We start from the raw sequence: 19,776 nt of genomic DNA, 5'->3' as shown, positions 1-19,776 counted from the left end.
AGGTGATAGGAGAGCCATTATGTTTCTTGCCTATGTCAGGATCCCCCCATCTCTACTCCTCTGATATGCCACATGACATCGTTTCTGCTAAGACTCCTCAAGTCACTAGCCACCCAGACCGATGATAGACTATACTGCTTAGAACTGGAGAATGTGATAGGTTTCCCACTTTCATCAGCTCAGTATATCCTCTGCCCCCTCACTAACACTGACAGTAAGATAATGAAGATGTATGTTAGGGACCCACCCCCTACTAGCACTGTTCCTCTCGTGTGCCTCATATGTACGTCTTGACAACGAAGCTTATCAGGAATTCTCAACTCACTCTTTTATTGATATGAAGAAATGGCAGTATCATTACGACCCTGGCGGAAGACCATGGTGCTATTAGCACCATGGTCCATGTCGGTAAATTACTGACTCTAACATGGAGAAAGGGGGAATTACCACCCCATTACAAGGTTGGTGGGGCAGTAATTCCCCCTTCCTCCATGGCCCTTCCCCATTCCCATTTTTGCCCCATAGGGCTCAATGGGAATGGGGAAGGCGCTCAGTACGTAGCCGCAAATTGCGGCACCGTAATTAGCACCAAGGTCCCTTTGCGGGTCCCTACTTTAACGGCTGGTCTACACCAGCCGTTAAGGGCGGGTCCCGCAAAGGGACCTCGTAATTAGGCGCTAATAGGTTAACGGCGCCGCAGCCTTTTACGGCGCCGTTAACCCATTAGCGCCTGGGTCGTAATGAGGTCCTAAATAAGCCTGTTTGTGACATGAGCAATAAGAGTTTACAAGGAGAGATTGGTGTGAAGGAGCACTCCCAGATTTGTGATCACTGCAGCGGAGCAGGGGATCAAAACTGGAATCCATTGAGCACAATCTGTTTGTGACATTGAGTAGCATCATGCTATATTACCCTACCTGTAGATGCCCAATCCTGAGTTGAGCTCTGTACACATCCCAGTTCTTTCTACAGCCGAGCTGGGTCTGCACCCTAGCTCTGCCTTGCACCAGCCTTTCTTATCCAGATTCCAATCATGGCAAGAAATCAGATCAGTAGTTGCCCCAGATTGGAGGCTAGTTTCAGAACCCAGAGTGATGTTAGCCAGTGGCCAATCTGAGAGCCCATCTCAACCTGGAGCCAATCCTAACCATGAAGCCATCACTAAGTGCAGGAAAAGCTGCCTTCGGAGGCCATCCTTGCCTACAGACCAGCCATGACCAGCCCAACCTGAATCCAACTCATCTAGGAGCCCAACCCAGATCTACTGCCCAGATCCCCAACTGGGACTCTGCATGTCAGAAGGCCATGTCTGCTAAAAGGCTAGGTCAGTTGTGAAGCTAAAGCCCATCCCGTTTCAGAGCCCAAATGTACCTGATTCCAATACACATACATACAGATCTTTGGAAACCAACCATAACAACATGGCACTCTTGGCTGCTTTGTCACACCTAATAGATGCATTTATAGATAATGCTCTGGACATGTTAAGAGCAGAACACTAACCATATCTAAGGATAATATTGATTTTCCATACTGACGTTATAGAAAGTCGAAATTCTATTAAAGACATGGAGGCGAAGGATTATGCTCACTCTTCCCTTTACTGTACTTGAGCAGCATTAAAACAATCAACATTAAACATAAACCATCAACTTAATTTCCCTTGAAAACAGTCTTTTTGTAGTCCATTCATGATAGGTTGAATTTGACTCTTCAACTCTGCATCATTGTAATATCTGCCCTTCGTTTCCCAGAACCTCACTCTTCTACCACCATGTATTTTTCTTTGTGTTAAGCCCGGGCAGTCTGGCTGTTGTGTGCCTTACAGGCTTTCTTGCATTCCCCTTGACCACCATGACTTTGGTCTGGAGCCTCTCCTCTCAGTGCTTGCATCCCCTGGGAGAAAGTGATCAGGTCTTCCACCAAGCGCGTCCCCTGAGTTAATGGCCTGAAGCACTCGGTGCTCTCTGTACTGCTTGTGCAATGTTGGGTTTTCCCTCTTTCTGCTGTTCTGAGGATCGCTCTATTCCTCACTTAAGCTAAGCATTCTTGAATGCTGGTGGGTCTCTGCAGGTGTCCTGGACCTGCCCCCGTCCAGTAAGCAGCTTTTAAGTGGGTCTGGGTGTGCCTTTATGCAATGCAGGTGTTCTTGGGTCTGCAACAGTCTATAAGTGAAAATCACTATATATGTAAATATTTAAGCAATATGGAAAGCGAGGGCCTTAACAAAGGCCCCGGGGCATTACCTGAGTCGGTAATGCCCCCGCTGCGAGGGTCATGTTGCCATTAGTACCCCGGCCTGTAATATATGCGTGACCGGGGCACTAAAAGCATTTTTTCTGTAACGAAACGCTGCAGCGTTTAAAAAAGATAAATAAAAGAAACTACCAAAAAAATGCCCACCGAGAAAGAGAAAACGGAGTCCGTTTTCCCTTTCCATGGCGGCCATCGGGAGCGGACGCGCTGGGAACACAAGTGTTCCCAGCGCGTCCGCTCCAGAAAAAAGGGAGCTCGGAAGGGAGGGAGGGGAAGAAAAAAAAACCGTACCTGCGTCCCCAACAGGGGACGATGGAAGCCTCCAGCCATGTGGAGGTGTGGAGTGGGGATGGCCCCGCTCCGAGTCTCCATACTGCTGTGTATTATCTGTGTATTATAATTCTGTGTATTATCATATTACTTTGGAACCTTGGCATAAATTCTGTTGCATCATCCCCCCTGCAGTCTTCTAGTAGCTAAGCAATCTCAATTATGCAGGAGAGTTTAGACCAAGGGAAGGGTCCCACTCGTTTTTGCAACTTGTTCAGGTGGCTGTGGTCTTCAAAAAGTGGTCAATGGGATTATTCAAACCTCCAGGGAAGGATAACGGTAAAGTAAGTAAGGTTTGAAAGACTTGGTGGGTCATGCGTGGATGTGGAATGTGTATCTACATCAATGCGCGTGTGCGCCTGTGCATGACTATATAGACATAAAGGCTGATCAAAAATATATCACTCACCACTGTAGTGTAAAAAGTGCAGATGGCTCCGGTGGAAAAGACTGACGCCCAGATGTCGAGACCTGTGACTAAAAAAAGAAACGAAGGAAACAGGTTCACTAGATTTTTAATATATTATATTATATATATATTATGAAACGCCATGAAAGATTTAATCACTAACACCATTCCAGCCAGCACTATTAAATTGACGCTATGGTGATAAGGGCTTTTCAAAACAGGTGAAACAATATGAAATGGTCTTTGAAGCTATGAATGGGCGAGTCCTAAAGTTTTTCATCGAGTCATTGAAATAATGGTTTCTTCCAGATTAAATTAGTTAACGCCCTAAGGAGCTGCCCCCGGAGAGGCTTCCAGTCAGGGATTTAAATACCTGAGTCGCCTTATTTATGGATGAAAACGGTTTAAATCATTCCAAGCTATAGGCAACTATTGGCATTAATGAAATTCAAATTGATTCGACCTGAAAACGTCCTACTCTCTGAATTATAACGCATACAAACACATATAACACACACAAGCCTAACAAAATCGATGTAGAGTTTAAAGAAGCATTACATGAACAAAACTTATATGTGACACAAGTCTGAGACGTGTTGGAGCAAAAACAAATACCCTTATCTAGGCACCCGGTGTAAATTGAGATTCATTTAAAGTTTCAGGTTCAAACGTTTTGAATACCCATTGTCCAGCTACTATTGAAGCACATGAAATCCATCCCTATTGCAAAGTTGTTACTGGATATACATAGTGAAGGCATGGAGTGCCATTGCGACACCCACCTCTGTGGCAATAGGATCAGATTGTGAGGATGCCTAGTATTGCCTAATGGTAGAACCTGCCCTCTCACACAGCGCTCCACAGAGACCTGTGCTTGTTAAAGATTTCAATGGTGTCTTAAACTGTGCCCAGTTTGTGTGGTTTGATCACTTGGACGTTCTATCAGCTCATAAGGGACTCCACCCTCAGGAGATGGATCTCCTCTTTCCTATTTGACTGCTCCCAAATTGTCTCCCTCCATCCTTTCTCCTTTGCCACCTGCCCAGTCTCCCAGGAACTCCCCTCCTCCTCATCATCCTGTACCTTTCACCTCTCCCCAAGCTCATCCATTCCCCCAGTCTCACCTGTTACAACTATGCTGATGACACTCAGATCATCCTCAATATTCCCAACTCCCCCTCCTCACCCCACCCAGACCTTGCATACTGTCAGACATTGACCCCTGGATGACGACCAATCACCTGCTCCTGGAAAAAGGGGTTCCTAATCTGCGGCAAAACAGCTCTTCTTCCCCAACCTATCCCTTGGCTGAACTCTTTAGGACCCGTGCCCACTGCATTCCTCTGTGTCAAAAAACCTAGGATGCATGTTTAGATCACATCATTGCAGTCTCCAGATGGTGCATGTTCCACCTCTGCATCCTCTGCATTCTCAAACAGATTGTTCCTTATCTCTCCTACCCCATATAGATTCCACAATCATGGCCATCATCCTCTCGTGCCTAGACTACTCTAACTGCCTCTACCTAGGGGCACCTACATGCCAACTGAGAAAGGTCCAATGCATTCAAAACTCTGCAGCAAGGCTCCTCCCCGACACTCTCCCCCAGAAAACATCCCTCCGCCCCCCACCCAGGACACTTAACTGGCTGCCCATCAGCCGACCGGCCTCCTTCAAAGCCATGTTTATTAACCACAAGAAAGGCATGTAATTCCTCCAAAACAAACTCACTCGCTTACACCACACCAGAATCCTCAGATCAGGCTGCGCACACCTCCTGGTAATCCCTCCTTTCATGTTCTCCAGATCAGGAGAGGCCTGTTTCTCTGTCCTCACACCCACTTTCTGGAACTCCCTCCCCATCTCTCTGGCTCATAGAGGATCACCCGGCCTTCAGGAAAGCCCTCAAAATCTGGCTGTTCCCCCGACTTCCTGATCCCCTCAGGCTCCCTGCACCAACTTCCCATCTCTAGTACACACGTTTCACCCTGCAGTCCCATGTAGCCATTCCAGCAACTTGCACTGAGAGTGAATCCTGACAGTGGGCCAGGTATTGCACTCATGTGGGCTTGGAGGGGGGCAATGCATCACACTTTTTCATTTTTATTTACATGTTTATTGATTTTAAATATAATACAACACAAAATATACAGCCAATAAATGAGCATAAAACATAAAAGCCAGGATCATCACATTTATGAATACACATTCCCTATAGGAAAATTATGGATTCGATACAAATCAGGAGAACAACAGTCTTATAAATTTAAAAATCTGCCCCAGATTTGATCAAACAAGTTCATTTTCTTAACCCTGTATAAAATCAATCTCTCCATTCTGGATACTTGTTTCAGATGATCCATCCATTCTGAAATTGTCGGTCTATCGTCACTTTTCCATTTTCTCAATATGATTTTTTGGGCAGAATTTGACGCCCTGAAAAACCAACATCTCTGTGGAAAAGAGAGATCCTCCACCATGTCATCTTCACCCAAAATTACAGTCATATAATCAAAGTCCAGATATATCAGAAGAACTTCGTTCATCCTCAGAATGACCCCACTCCAGAATGACCTTAGTTCATAATAATCCCAAATCATATGCTCAAAAGAACCATTAGCATGTTTGCACCTCCAACAGGCACTCGAATCTGCCAAACCTCTTGCTTGCAATCTTTGTGGCGTCCAACAAACTCTGTTCAATTTTGATCTGTCTACACCTTTCTCCTAGATTCAAGGATGTTAGAGCCACATTCTTGCACAGATTTCTCCATCTGCCCTCCGACATCTCTGAGTCTATTATGTCTGACCGTTTTGATAGTAAGTCATAGTTTGGTTCTTTATACTGTTCAAGATTCTTGTACACTTTTGCAGCCATGCCACCTTCTGATTTATAATCTTTCAGCCAAACATGCCACCTCTTGCACCCATCCGGAATCTTGTTCACCAGAGCTTTTTTCAGTTTCCTATACTCTCCCATTGTGAAATCCCTGAGATCTTTAACTTGCTTCAGTCTTTTAAAGCTGATCCATTTTCCTTCCTCAATAAGATCTTCTATCCACTGCACACCACCCAATAGCCAGTTTGCCCAGAAAAGAGGTTTTCCATTTAACGTAATGGCTGGATTCACCCAGAGCGAAGTAAATCCATCCTCTGAAACATTCTTTCCGCTCTTGTTCCAGAGATTCTTCCAGCATGATCTCACAAAAGCTGTTAGTGGAGATGATTTATAGCCCGTTCCATCCACCGTTGATAGAATTGCCCTGGTGGAAAGAGACGAAGACCTACTTGATTCTGCCATTGTACAGACATCAGAAGAATCTTCTAGGAAAGGCACCAAGTGGCGAGCCCCAAACGCCAAATGATAATTTTCAAAATCTGGGACCCCTAGACCACCACATGCTTGTGAAAGTTGTAGTTTCCATAGTTTTAGACGCGGTTGTTTTCCCTCCCACAGGAAGGACTGAATCAAGCTTTCCATTTTCTTTAAATAACATTTTTTAAACTGCAAGAGAATCATGCTTAAGATATAGTTAACTCTCGGATTTGTCGTCATTTTGATTGCATGCACACTTTCCCATAGACTTAATCTTAACTCACTCCATCTTTTAAAGTCTGACTCCATATTTTGGATAACGTGTGTAATGTTCACTTCCATCATTTTAACTACATCTTTAGTCAGCCAAATTCCAAGGTAGCGCATCTTGACCGAACACCAATTAAAGGCAAAATTCTTCAATGTCAAGGTCGAGCATGAATTCGATGCTGGCAGTGCCTCTGATTTTGACCAATTGATTTTATAACCAGAAACTTTGTGAAAAATGTCTATTTGGTTAATTAGCGATGGAATGGAGGACTCCACATTCTGGACAACCAGCAACATATCATCGCATAAAGCCAGATTTCTTGACATGCTTCCCCATAAGAAATACCTTCGATTGCCCTGTCTTCTCGTATCTACACAGCCAATAATTCCATTGCGATGACAAATAAAATGGGTGACAGGGGGCAGCCTTGTCTTGTCCCCCTTTCAAGTTCAAATTAGTGTTCACGCTGGCTGTAGGTAACGAATATAACAGCCTTATCCAATCTATCATGTTTTTCTCAAATCCGAAACCTTCCAAGGCTGACAGAAGATATTTCCACTCTATCCGGTCAAAAGCCTTTTCCGCATCCAGTGACAACACCACCACATCTTCCATATGTTCCTTACTCTCAAACAAAGTCAACAAAAGTCTTCTCATATTATCTGAGGTGTGCCTCCCTTTTACAAAGCCAGTCTGACTTTGGTCAATTATATCCAATAGAGAAGCCACCATTCTCATAGCCAATGCTTTTGCAAAGATTTTATTATCTGTGTTCAATAAGCTTATTGGCCGATAGCTACTTGTTTTGACTGGAGATTTCCCTTCTTTCAAAAAACGGATATCAATGCATGTCTCATAGATTCTGGGAGACGACCATCTATTAAAGATGAGTGTAACATGGCCAACATTAGATGAAAAACCTCTTGGGGGAAAATTTTATACAGTTCAGCTGGCAAACCATCTGGTCCCGGACATTTCCCTGAATTTAAAGCACCAGCAGCTGCTCTGAGTTCCTCTACATCCAAGTCTTTCCTGAGGGAATCTTTGTATGTCGATTTAATACTTTGCAAATGACAATCAGTAACCAAACGTCTCACTTCCCCCTGGGACATATGAACCACTGAAGAATACAATTTGGAATAATATTCCTTGAAAGTATCATTCATTTCAGCCGGTTCAAATGTCATAATTCCTTTCATCTGTTCTAAAGCACATATCGTTCTCTCATTCTCTAAAGTCCGTAAATGATAAGCAAGAAGCCTATCACATTTCTCGCCCTTTTCATAATGCTTGAATTTTGTTCTAAATAGGAGTCTCTCCGCCTTTAACGCAAGCACGTCTTCTAGCTTTTCTTTTTTCTTTTGCATGGAACTAAAAGAACACATAGAGAATTTCAGCATGTTTTCTTTTTCAAGAGTCTGAATTTCCTCATTCAGCTTCTTAATTTCATTGTCCTTCTCTTTTTTCTTTTTGCTCGACATACCAATGAACATCCCTCTTATGTAAGACTTGAAGGCTTCCCACACAAATTCTACTTCGCTTCACAAGTACAATTTTGAGCCACAAAGAATCGTGCTTCTTTTATTATTTTATCCACCATAGTATTGTCATCAAGAAGTGTAACATTCATCCTCCAAGTGTTTGACTTAGGTAGGGGAAAAGTAAGTTTCATTTCAAGACTGATAGGTGCATGGTCAGAAATTAGTATGGCTTTAATGTCTCCCCCTTTGAATGACTGTGCACAAGCCCGAAGTCAAAAGGAGGTCAATCCGTGAGTATACTTTGTGTCTTGCAGAAAAGAAAGTATATTGCTTTACCAAAGGGTTCTTTAATCTCCACATATCAGATCATAAACAAATCTCGCTGATCATCCAATAGGAGGACAACCAGACACCTCGTACCCCTCACTGGTGGTTGGCACTGAATGTAACTCTAAAGCACGGGGGGTGGGGTAGGCTGCCACATGGAATCATTGCTTTCACATTAGAAGGAACTAGGGACTGTAATCTATCATTTTAAGTACCTCTCAGAGGGTGAATATTATGCATTCATTGAGCAGATGAACCCAGGAAACAGAAATTGTTGTGGAAGGCCGAGTCTCACTCCACACACACTGCACTCACATACAACATAAACACTATCGCACATCCCTGCTGCCATAAGAATAAAGCTACCTTTAATGACACAAATTCGAACTGTAGCTTCCCACATAACTCTCTATCTCATTAACACAATACCACCCTTAAGTCCATAGTATTCTGCTGCTGTGTGCATACACGCTCTATTTAGAGGAGGGTGGCTACACAGGTCTTGACCGCTCTTGTATAACCTTAATGGCTGAAATGCACACACGCATAATAGCACCTCCCAAACTCGCCCACATTTTTGTACTTGGCCCCTCCAAGGGCATTCAACCAAAAACACGTTGGGACCATAATTATGGTAAAAGGTGCTATAACAAATGACAAAATGAATGAATTAATTAATTTAATTAATATAGAGCAAACTATGGCTGGAGTTTGGCAGCAACATTTACTGCTTGTTTACCATGCAAATACGTTTTCAGACAAGATAGGGAGTAAAAAAAATTGTATTGTAGGTTAGCCAGGATATTAAGCAATGACATACTGGAAGTGACATAATACCAGTGCAAATACTATGGGAAGTAATGCATTGTCAGTGTAATAAGATAGGAGGAGAAGCATTTTGTCACTACAAATACAAGGCAACAAATGTATACAGAATGATTGGAGATCAGGCATGAAGTGATAAAATATCACTGCATTTCAGGAAATGTATGGGGGCTAGAAAGTGATGCATTGTTAGTGCATCAAAGAAATTGTTTATTTTTCTTCTTATGCTATTCAACTTTTGTTTCATCCTCCAAAATGGTATACCCATTTTTTACATCAGCTTTCAGATTTATCATCCCCAATTTTATTCTTACCCATAACACTGCTTTTTTCAGGTTTCATAACTAGATGTAATACGTTATTGACCAATTTATTTTTAGTTCAGCATGTTGATTTTCCTACTCACGTTAAGGGTAACATCTTATATTGTATTGTCTCTTTTGATTCCTTTGTTACTATTGATTCCTACACTCCAGTTGACTGATCTCATCATTCAACAATTCCTGTAGTTATTATCTTAATTGAGAAGCATTCTTAGTCACAATTATCGATGCCACCGTTGCATTATATTTCTGCCACTCATACTATTTCTCATGAGACTGATGTAAATGTTATTTCTAATTTCTATCAAGATGTCACAATTACTTTTATTTGTCATCTTGCTGCTTCACCTTTGCAAAAAATCTATCAGACCTCTTTGGCGCATTTGTTTTCCTTGGCTTTAGTTCAGAAAATATGTAAATTGTGCCAATTTAAGAAGGCTTTGCGCCAGATCCTACTGCTCAACCTTAATCAGAGCTCAGGCCTGCCCGTTGTCATTGAAAATATTTGATACAGAGTCTAAATTGCATCTCTATGCCTCTTAGAATGATGTTGCTACTATTTAGTGTAAGACTCTTTTTGAGGTGGTTTGACATTGGCCCTCATTACGACCCTGGCGGAAATCAACCGACCGGACCGCCATAGCGTAAATAGCGTTTCCGCCATTGCACGACGGAGCAAAGTGCGGCTCATTCCGACCCATCGGGCACGAGCACCACGCCATGGCGGAAGTGCAAAGTCCGCGATGGCGGAAATGACCCCAAAACGGCCCACACCGCCGCCGTAAGGCGCCCTAGGTGCAATACCGCCACCCATCTCAGCGGACACCGCAGTGAGCGCCAACCGTAAAGTACGGTGACCGGAAATATACGGAAACGGAAGCAAAAGCATGGTCCCGGAACGGGAAACATCACGCCGTACACCTATAAAACCACAAATTCCACATAACCATTAAAAATACTACCCTGAGACACATCCCAACGCGTCATCCACCCTAGTGAAACCAAGAAAAATGGGAAAAGTAGCGAAGAAAGCGTGCGACCGCAAGCGGCAGGTCCACTTCTCCCGTGAGGAACTCACCGTACTCACAGAGACCCTCCAGGAGAATGCTGCCGCCGTCTTCTCCACGCAAATGACCAGGACGGCACTTGCGAACAAGAAGGCCATATGGGCCCTGGTGGCACAGCGGGTAAGTGCGGTGGGGACCGCACCCCGCAACCCACAGCAATGCAGAAAGCGATGGGACGACCTGCGGATACGCGTCCGTAGCATACTTTCTGCCAACCGCAACATTGCCACAGCTACCGGGGGAGGATCGGAATCACCCATCAAGTTGACCCCCTGGGAAGAAATCTGTGCCTCCACCATTGGAATGGAGAGCATAGAGGGAGTCGGAGGGATGGAGAAAGGAGTGCAGACATCCGAAGAATCAGGTAGGTGTCCCAAATAAAACAATGCCAAAACCACAATGTCCAATCATGTGAAGTACCATGTGTCCACATAGAGCAACAGAAACACATGTCCAGGAGAACGTCCACATACATAGGCCTGATAGCACACTTTAAAACTCACATCAAATACATAAATAATTAAAAACCCTAAAAACACCCTCTACACGTGCAGCAGGCACACCCTAACTGCAGGCTGCGAAACAACTGCACCCTCACTCTACACACAAATGAAACCACCTCCAAGGCCCCGACCCAAATCACCCTCAGGTACCACCCCAATGCATGTGATACATTGCCATTCCAATTCCCACAGACCCATTATTAACGCTCGCCCTCCTTTACTCCACCACAGGGTCCGATCCAAACGACGAGCTCCAGGACACCCCTACCAGCACACCTGCAAAGAGGGCCAAGACCAACGGCCAAAGACCCTCCACCTCAGCTGCACGCATCAAGACACGGAAGCAGCACAAATCAAGTGGCAGCACACAGGAGGGAACCCCAACAGGCACCCCAGCAGCCAGCATGCCCACAACAGCACCACCACAGGTCCCCCCAATGGATGCCACAGTAGGCACTGCTTCTGGTGGCAGCAGCACCATAGGTGACACTGCATTAATGGCAGCATGCTCCGACACAGAAAACGGGGATGTCGAAGTTACATACATCCATGACCTGTCTCAATCCCCCTGTATGTTTTATCCCGTACACCATGAGGATACCACGCAGGGGCACCCACAAGACGACGACTGGCCATCCCCCACAAGCCCTGTGGCAAGGCAACATGAGGTGATCAGCCACTCTGTGACACCACCGCAAATGGCCATGGCCCAGCAGAGGCAACAGTCCCTCGACCAGGTAATTGTGCAACAGCAGCAACTGGCCACGCTCCTCAAGGACCATGCCGATGAATGTGGGGGCACTAAGGCAGACATAGAAACATCAACTGAGACACTTAGGGCAGAAATGGAGAGAAGTACAGAGACACTAAGGGCACAAATGGAGAGTAGCACCGAGAGCCTGAGAGTACAAATGGAGAGTAGCACCGAGAGCCTGAGAGTACAAATGGAGAGAAGCACCGAGAGCCTGAGAGTACAAATGGAGAAATGCACCGAGAGCCTGAGGGGGGAACTGCATGCGACGTCCAAAGACGTATGTGCCGAACTTGCCGCAGTGCGCCGTGTGCTCACTGAGCTCTCACAAACCCTTAGGGACATGCATGGACGTGAGCAGGCAGAGACATCATCCGTTGAAAGTTCCGTCCAGGGCAGCCCCCAACGTAGATCTGGGAGGAACCTGCGCTCCACAGGCAGGGGTGCCCCTGATACCCGGAGAGGGGGCTTGCAATAGCGTCTGCCCACTGACAATGAGCATCTTTGGACACTGGTGTTTGGGGGGGAGGTAGGAGGATGGAGGGGGTGTGTTGGGCTCACTTGGGTGGTGGGTCGATAGGGTGTTTAACATGATATCACATATGCCATAAACAATGCACGATCATCCAATGAGATGTGTGGACATTGATCTTTGTGTACGAGGCCATTATAGGCGTACAGTCCATATTGTGCATGTTCCAGACACACACAGTGCCACAAGTCCCGTGTCCATGTATCAGCCACCAGGCGTGAGTGCTAGAAGCATGCATCTATGAGATGCTGACGAATGTCACGGCCCTCCTGTGCCTCGCAGACTCCTTGAGGTGCTGCCACATCCCCACCCTCATCATGACCATCTTCAGGTGCTTGCAGTTCTGCGTCAGGGGGCATGGGCACATTTCTACGCACGCACATGTTGTGGAGCATGACACATGCCATGACCATCTTTGCAACCTTCACATGTCGGTACAGGAGTGCCCCGCCAGACCTGCTGAGGCAGCGGAAACGAGTCTTCAGTAGGCCGAATGCCTGTTCTATGACTACACGGGTACGTGAGTGGGCATGGTTGTAGTCCTCCTCATGCTGGTCCCGTGGGTTCCGGACTGGTGTGAGGAGCCATCTCTTCAGTGGATACCCGGCATCACCTGTATGTGGACAATAAAGGAATTTAGAGGAATGCCATTGCTACGTACGCCCCCCCCCTTCCTGCCAGGTCATTGCCGCATCACATACCCCACATCATCTTGCATGAAATGAGACTCACCGAGTAGCCAGGATCTGTTGCCTGCGTGTCGCTCCATGTAGCGTGGTATTGTAGAGTTCCTCAAGACCATAGAATCATGGGTTGATCCAGGGAATCGGGCACATCAATGTGTAATGATCCTGTTGGAGTCACACACCATTTGTACATTCAGAGAATGAAATTGTTTTCGGTTGAGGTACTGGGCCTCCATGGCATGTGGGACGACCAATTCCACATGGTGCAGTCGATGGCACCAATGCAACCCGGTGTGCCGGCAAGTGCATGGAATCCCACTTTTGTGTTGGTAATTTCCTGCTCCGAGCGTGGTAGAGAGATGTAGTCGTCTGCGTGCTGCAGGAGGGCATCGAGCACTTGCAATAGTGTCCGTGAGAACAGTGGCTGTGATATGCCATGCAACTGTCCGACTGTGTGCTGGTAGGTGCCTGTGGCCAGGAAGTGGAGTACAGACACCACCTTCAGCAGGGGTGGGATGGCGGTTGGGCTATCTATCATGCTGACAAGGTCAGCCTGTGTCATGTCCACAATGGCGGTTATGGTGTCCCGGTCCAAATGGTAGAGGGTATGGATCTGCTCATCAGTGAGGTTGAACGGATGTGCTCGGAGGCGTGGGATTGCGGGCTGCCTGCGTGGTGGTAGTGGCTGTGCTGGCGGCCCTTGCTGGCCCTGCCTTGCCCTCCTCCTCCTCCTGCGTCTCCTCCGTGCGGCCGGTTGTAGTTGGTGTTCGTCTTCTTCTTGAAGTTGGAGTACTTGCAGTGCTATCAGGTCCCCCAGGGCCAACATAGCTAGTCCTGCCGGTAGCATTTCGGAGTGGGTGTGGTTGTGGGAGGAGACTGGGTGTGCAATTTATGTGTTTTCAGGCTGTATGGCCTCCACCTGTGGTGATTCATTCCACCTGTGCAAGCTGCTCTCCCCTTTGGGCGAGCACGTCCCGCACACAACGCTGCAATTCGACGAATGGTATCTTGCTATTTCAATCATGTATTTGTACCCGATGGCAGTGTAACATTGGTTGATATGTTCATTCGGCTATTGTCCCATTGTTTCACATACTATCTTTGCAGTCGCGAACAGACTTGTGAAGGGTCAGTGGAACGTAGTACTCGAGTAACGGTGGACCCTCATGCAACACTGTACCGAGGTTCACCGACGGGCGGGGCGTCCCATTTGTGAGTGAAGGCAGTTGCCATTTTCACACACAGCCGCACTAGATGGATTAATTTGTGATTTCAAGCGGCCACAGATGCCTTTTCGACGTGATGTTGCAAATGAGGAATTCGAAGGGCGGCGCTTTCGGTTTTCAGCTAGCGGCGAGGAGATGCCCACAGGTCTGACTGCAAATATAACGTTCTATTGTTCAATGTCCTTGGGACAGGGGCCATGGCGAGGATGCAATGATTGATATGAATAGTTTGGGATGCGCAATAGCGAAGTGGCCGATAAGGCCGGACGTTCCCAAATACATGTTACTTCACAACACTGGAATAACGGGCTGGGGCACAGTGGATTTTGCAGGCTGCATAACGCACAGACTCAATGGAAATTTCACATGTTATGTGAGTATGGAAACATGCGTTTTCATTACGGGATGAGGGGATGATGTATGGATGCATGGACAGATGATTTGATACAGAGTTTGCCATGTACAGGGCTTCTTGGAATCTATCCGCCTCCCCCGCGCTATGTGATGCAGGGCTGCCATAGTGGGACCATCGTCTATCTGGCCTTGTTGAGCCCTCCCTGTCTCGACGCGCCTTCAGACACTTGTGTCTATGCACGTTACCAATCCCATCTGATGGATTCTGTTTTAACAGACGCATGCACAGGTACACTCGTTTGTGATAGTGTTTTCACCTCGATATAGATAGTTATGATTCGCAAGTGGTTTTTGGGTGGTGATGATCCTTTGGTGTGGGCTAGCATGCATATGGCTGTGGATTTGGTGTGATCATTGAAGTGAGTAATTCAAATGTAGTTCTGATGCCATACTATTCTTTTTCATTTCATTTGGGTGACAGGTATCTCCTCCCCTTTTGCCGCTGCCATCTGTATGCCACTCCTGCAGATGGATTTTACTCCCGACACCTGCTGCTTCGTGTTAATCAGTGGAGCAGCATTACGATCTTATGGGACGATCGCCAATGGGCCCCATGCCCTTACGCAGTATTAGTGGCTAGGAGCAACATTTCGGCCTTTCAGCTGGACTAGTGCCACCCTATTGGGACGGCCCTGCGGTTCTAGGCGCTTCCATGTTGCCTTTTCGTACGAGAATGTAGCCCCTGTGTACCATGAAGGAACAGGGCGTCACACAAGAAGTAGCTGGTCATTTATTGCGGATGCAGCCCACAATGGTGAAATGTATTTTGGAGTTCATGGCCTAATGGCTGTATGGGCTTGGTGAATTTGTTGTGCATTAAATTTCGATTCTGATATGAACCGTGTAGCGTTCTTCTTTGCAAGTGATGTGGCATATTCCTATTTGGGGAGCGATGTATTGTGAGGAGGTCTGCATTGGGTTCCAGATTCGGAGTGTAGTTGCGTGGTACTGTGCTGGCCGCGTTTGCCTACGAAGCCCAGTGAGGTCAGGGATAAGGGCTGCCAATATGACTGTTTTGATGATGTCATGCTCAGGGGCGGGGGATTAGCTTTTGTGTAACAGATGCCGGTCAGCCAGTTGGATTGGTGGAATGATGTGATTATCGGAATATGGCTGGTCACAGGTGCCTGTGTTTGCGTGCGTTTCTTGGTGGGAGACTGAGGTCATGTCCATTTGTATAGCTTCTGTATTCGTGCCATCTGTGCCCTGCAGCTCCCATTGGCCACTCTTGAGATTCATTTGTTCGTTGGCAGGCATGGATGACTAGTACATTTCACTGGTTGCATTGTGTGACTTCATTGCACCTACGGGGAGTTGTACAATGTGGCCAGGGAGCGGTGTACAGGCACTCAGTAGGGCCGTTTACGGTTGGTTCGCGATGCCGTACTTCTCACCATGGCGGAATGGTACTTTCCGCCGTGCTTGATGGCGTTAGGTGCATGTCCGCTAGGGTCAGAATTCGCGTACCGTTGCGCCATGGTGGTAATTACGGTTTGGCATGGCGCGCGCGCGCGTACTTGGTGCAGTTAGCGTTGGCGTTCACTACGGTGTCGCTAATGGGATCGTACTTTGCGGTGACGGGTCATGATCGCACCGAGCGCTATTCGATGGCGGTATTGCATTTCCGCCATTGTTTTTCGATTTCCGCCACGGTCGTAATGAGGGCCATTGTGTCAAAATAGACGTTTGCTGTTCTAAAATATTCTCGGTATAGAAATATGTGTCTTCCTGTATTGCTGAATCTATATTTCCTTCACTTGACAAATGCTTCCAATCAATACATATCTATTGACTAAATCAAACTTATCTAAGGTATTGTCAATAAGAATCTGATCATTTCAGTATTTGTTTCTGTACCTTAAGATATTCCTATTTGTGATTGGTATTTTCCAGTTTTTTTAAAATGACTTTCCCCAAATGCTGTCATCCTTGGGATCCACTTCTTATGCTCTTGACAGTATCCCCTCTAATTTGCTAAATTCTCTTTTTCTTCTGCTGCTTAGACATCCTCTTTAAATTCTAAAATCTTCTCTTAGACAAGGCACTTTTCCTGAGAATCTGTAGTTAGGACTAATCACTCCACTTTAAAGAAATCTTGTCTAGTTATGTCTACCTTGATCAATTTTCAGCATATTACTAGTTTACCTTTTTTGGGTAAGGTCTTAGAAAAAAACAGTATCTGTTTAGCTGATATGGAGCAGCATCAGTTGTTCTGTTCATGTCAGTCTGGTTTAGGAGACTAGCACTGCACTGAAACTGGCACCTTACAGATTCTTTATTGCATTTTATGGACCACAGATGGAGGTGGTCGTTGTTTGTTGACTCTTCATGAACTGTATGTGACCTTTTACTCGGTGGGCCATAAAACACTCCTTTTGATCCTATCACAACACATGATTTGAAGATCAATTTGTCCAAGGCTGAATTTCTTCTTTGTTCTCCTGGTACATCTACCAACCCGTGTCAGTCTTTGCTAAATATTCTAAATAAAGATGGTATGGCCCCCTTCATGTCTCTTCTGCTTGGTCACTCAGCTTCTGGTTAGACAGCAAATTGTCCTTGTTAACCCATGTTAGAAAAACACAATTGGAAATGTACCAAATTTCTCTTTTGCATCAAATCAAATGTATTCCCCTTGATTTGATTGATTCACTTGTACAAACTTGGGCTCTATCTTACATTGACAGAAGTAATGCCTTACCAGTAATGCCGTAGTTTGTAGTGTCCCGAAATGAATTTTAAGACCACTACATTCAGCTTTTCATACTGTAGCTTGCCTAGTTGTTCACACCTGTAAATGTGACCATATCTCAAGCGTTGTATCACCTCTAGGGCTATTCGACTCAATTACCCGTCCTAACATTCTTCTAAATTGATTCTTTCTGGGGGGTTGTGTGTAACATGCAGTAAATCTGTTTCCAGATTGGAAATTCCGTTGGTCAAGAAATCTCTGACAGGCAACCAAGCTTTCTCCTGCATTGTCCCTCAAATCTGGAATTTCCTCCGAGATTTCGTGTGTCTTGCTCCTATGCCCCTTTTCATTATTGAAGGAAGTGTCAATGTTTAGCTTTTCACAGATCTAACTACTGTAATTTGTATCTGTTTATATTTAGTTTTTTCAGTTTTATATTGTTTTTATCTGTTATTGCTCTATAGTACCGAACATGTCCTCGGCCAAGGTTTGCACATTATCAAATATCTGAAATAAATATATATATATATTATGCATTATCAGTGGCTATTGTACAAATAGAGATAATATGTCCCATCTGATGAGGTATAACAGGGGAAGAGGACACTTAACCTATGACGTTCTCCACGTCGCACGACCCTTCTACTGTTCCTTTGTACTACTATTGACCAGCCACCCTCTTTCTCATGACTCTATCAGGTCTACCTAGCAGCCTAATGTTTCTCAGAGTGCATAAAATATATGTGCAGCCTACTAGTTTCTAGTGCCTCTCAGTAGAACTCAAACCTAGGTGACCTCACATCCATGCTGCATTTTCGTTTTATGTGTTTCTAGTACCTCTCAGCAAAATTCGAATCTAGGTGACCTCAAATTCATACTGTCATTCTGATTTTATGTACCGCTTGGGCACTACACCACTACAAATCTTGAGCCTTTTTGACAGCAGCTGCTCTTTACGGTTTCTTATGCAAAGCAAATCTAGCTCCTTCCAATCCTGCTTCTATTATCCACCTAGCCATTTACTGCATCTGCTACTTGAATCTAGACATTCCAGATACCGCAGGCATCACCCTAAAGCCTTACTTCATCTGTGCTTGTTGTGTATCAGCACACCTATCCCACCTTCATTGAGCCCACCACTGCCAGGCCTGATAAGCCAAACTCAGCCTCTCTACGCACATTCACCTGAGAGTCAGCAGTCTATGGTGGCCCCCACCAAAGGCCTTTACATAAGGCCTGGTTTTACCGCTGTCTGGCCCCGACAAACTATGGTGGCCAGGAGCAAACAGACCGTCCTACCTGTCATTTAACGTCTGCCTCTACTACATATAAATGTACAATCACCCTAAAAATGTCACACACTCTGCCCGACTCGCACAAAATCACACCATCACTCTTCCTGCCCAAGGCATGACCGTTCCAAACCACCTCTAACCCACAGGCCACTGCACATTAGCCTGCCCTGAGCCCTAGTACACCATGTTCCGCTAACAATCAGAACAGGGCACTAGCATCTCACCTAGCTATATCCCGGCAGCACCTAAAAACAACCACCACGCTGATTACACAGATAGATACACTATCCTTAGGAAAGACAGACTGGTAGCCCAAGGAGGCGGAGTAGCCTTTATTGTCAAAAACATCTCACCCATTAGAGAAATCCCCAAACAAACCATCCACTCAAGGAAACTTGCCCTTGATCAAAATATCTTTATTTTCCACAGCCACCCTTATGATACACTTAATTTACAGACCCCCAGGCCCTCTACTTTCCTTTGAGGAAGATATTGCACAACTCCTTTCAATCAACACCAAGCCTCTCTCCAAAATCATTAATTTGGGAGATGTCAACCTAGGTCTTAACGTCTTAACGACCCCTCCCATCCCCATGAACATGCCCTAGCCAATACCATCGAATCCCTCGGCTTCACCCATCGGATCTGACACCCCACACATGATAAAGTTCACACACTAGATTGGTTAGCAGATCTCAACTGCAACACGAACGTACTAGAAAACGCTAGTTGTCCTTGTTCTGACCACAATGTTATTATATTCACTATTACCAATTACAATCGATCACAATCGGACTTCACGATCTAACCAGCACCAGCTTCCCTCCTGAGAAATTCACGTAACTTCACTTCAGCCAATCTATTACCGCTAACAGCCTACTCATCTGCAAACACTGAGCCCACCTCCATGGTCGAGCTCCAAAACCGAACTCCTCTAGAAGCCATAAATAAAGTAGCACCTTTGAGCATCGGTAAACCCAAACCAATGACACCCCTGAATTCTTGGTACACCCCCAATCTTAAAGCCTTATGCTCCATAAAAATAGCAGCTGAGACCGCCTGGAAAAAAAACC

The 19,776-nt window shown here is 45.6% G+C and overlaps 1 protein-coding gene across 1 annotated transcript in view; it reads right to left on the bottom strand.

Annotated features, from left to right (window-relative positions):
• The window catches only part of LOC138482856 (sodium/iodide cotransporter-like), a 570,535-nt gene that overhangs the window by 533,427 nt on the left and 17,332 nt on the right, over positions 1-19,776 (bottom strand). The window contains exon 4 of the mRNA XM_069613845.1: positions 2,996-3,063. Within this exon, the coding sequence (XP_069469946.1) occupies positions 2,996-3,063 (68 nt within the window). The remainder of the gene's footprint in view (positions 1-2,995; positions 3,064-19,776) is intronic.

Source organism: Ambystoma mexicanum, chromosome 1p (genome assembly GCF_040938575.1).
Source record: "Ambystoma mexicanum isolate Mex_15411 chromosome 1p, UKY_AmexF1_1, whole genome shotgun sequence".
NCBI classification, from domain to species: domain Eukaryota; kingdom Metazoa; phylum Chordata; class Amphibia; order Caudata; family Ambystomatidae; genus Ambystoma; species Ambystoma mexicanum.
Note: the sequence above shows the minus strand (reverse complement) of the source record. Positions and strands in the feature narration are given on the sequence as shown.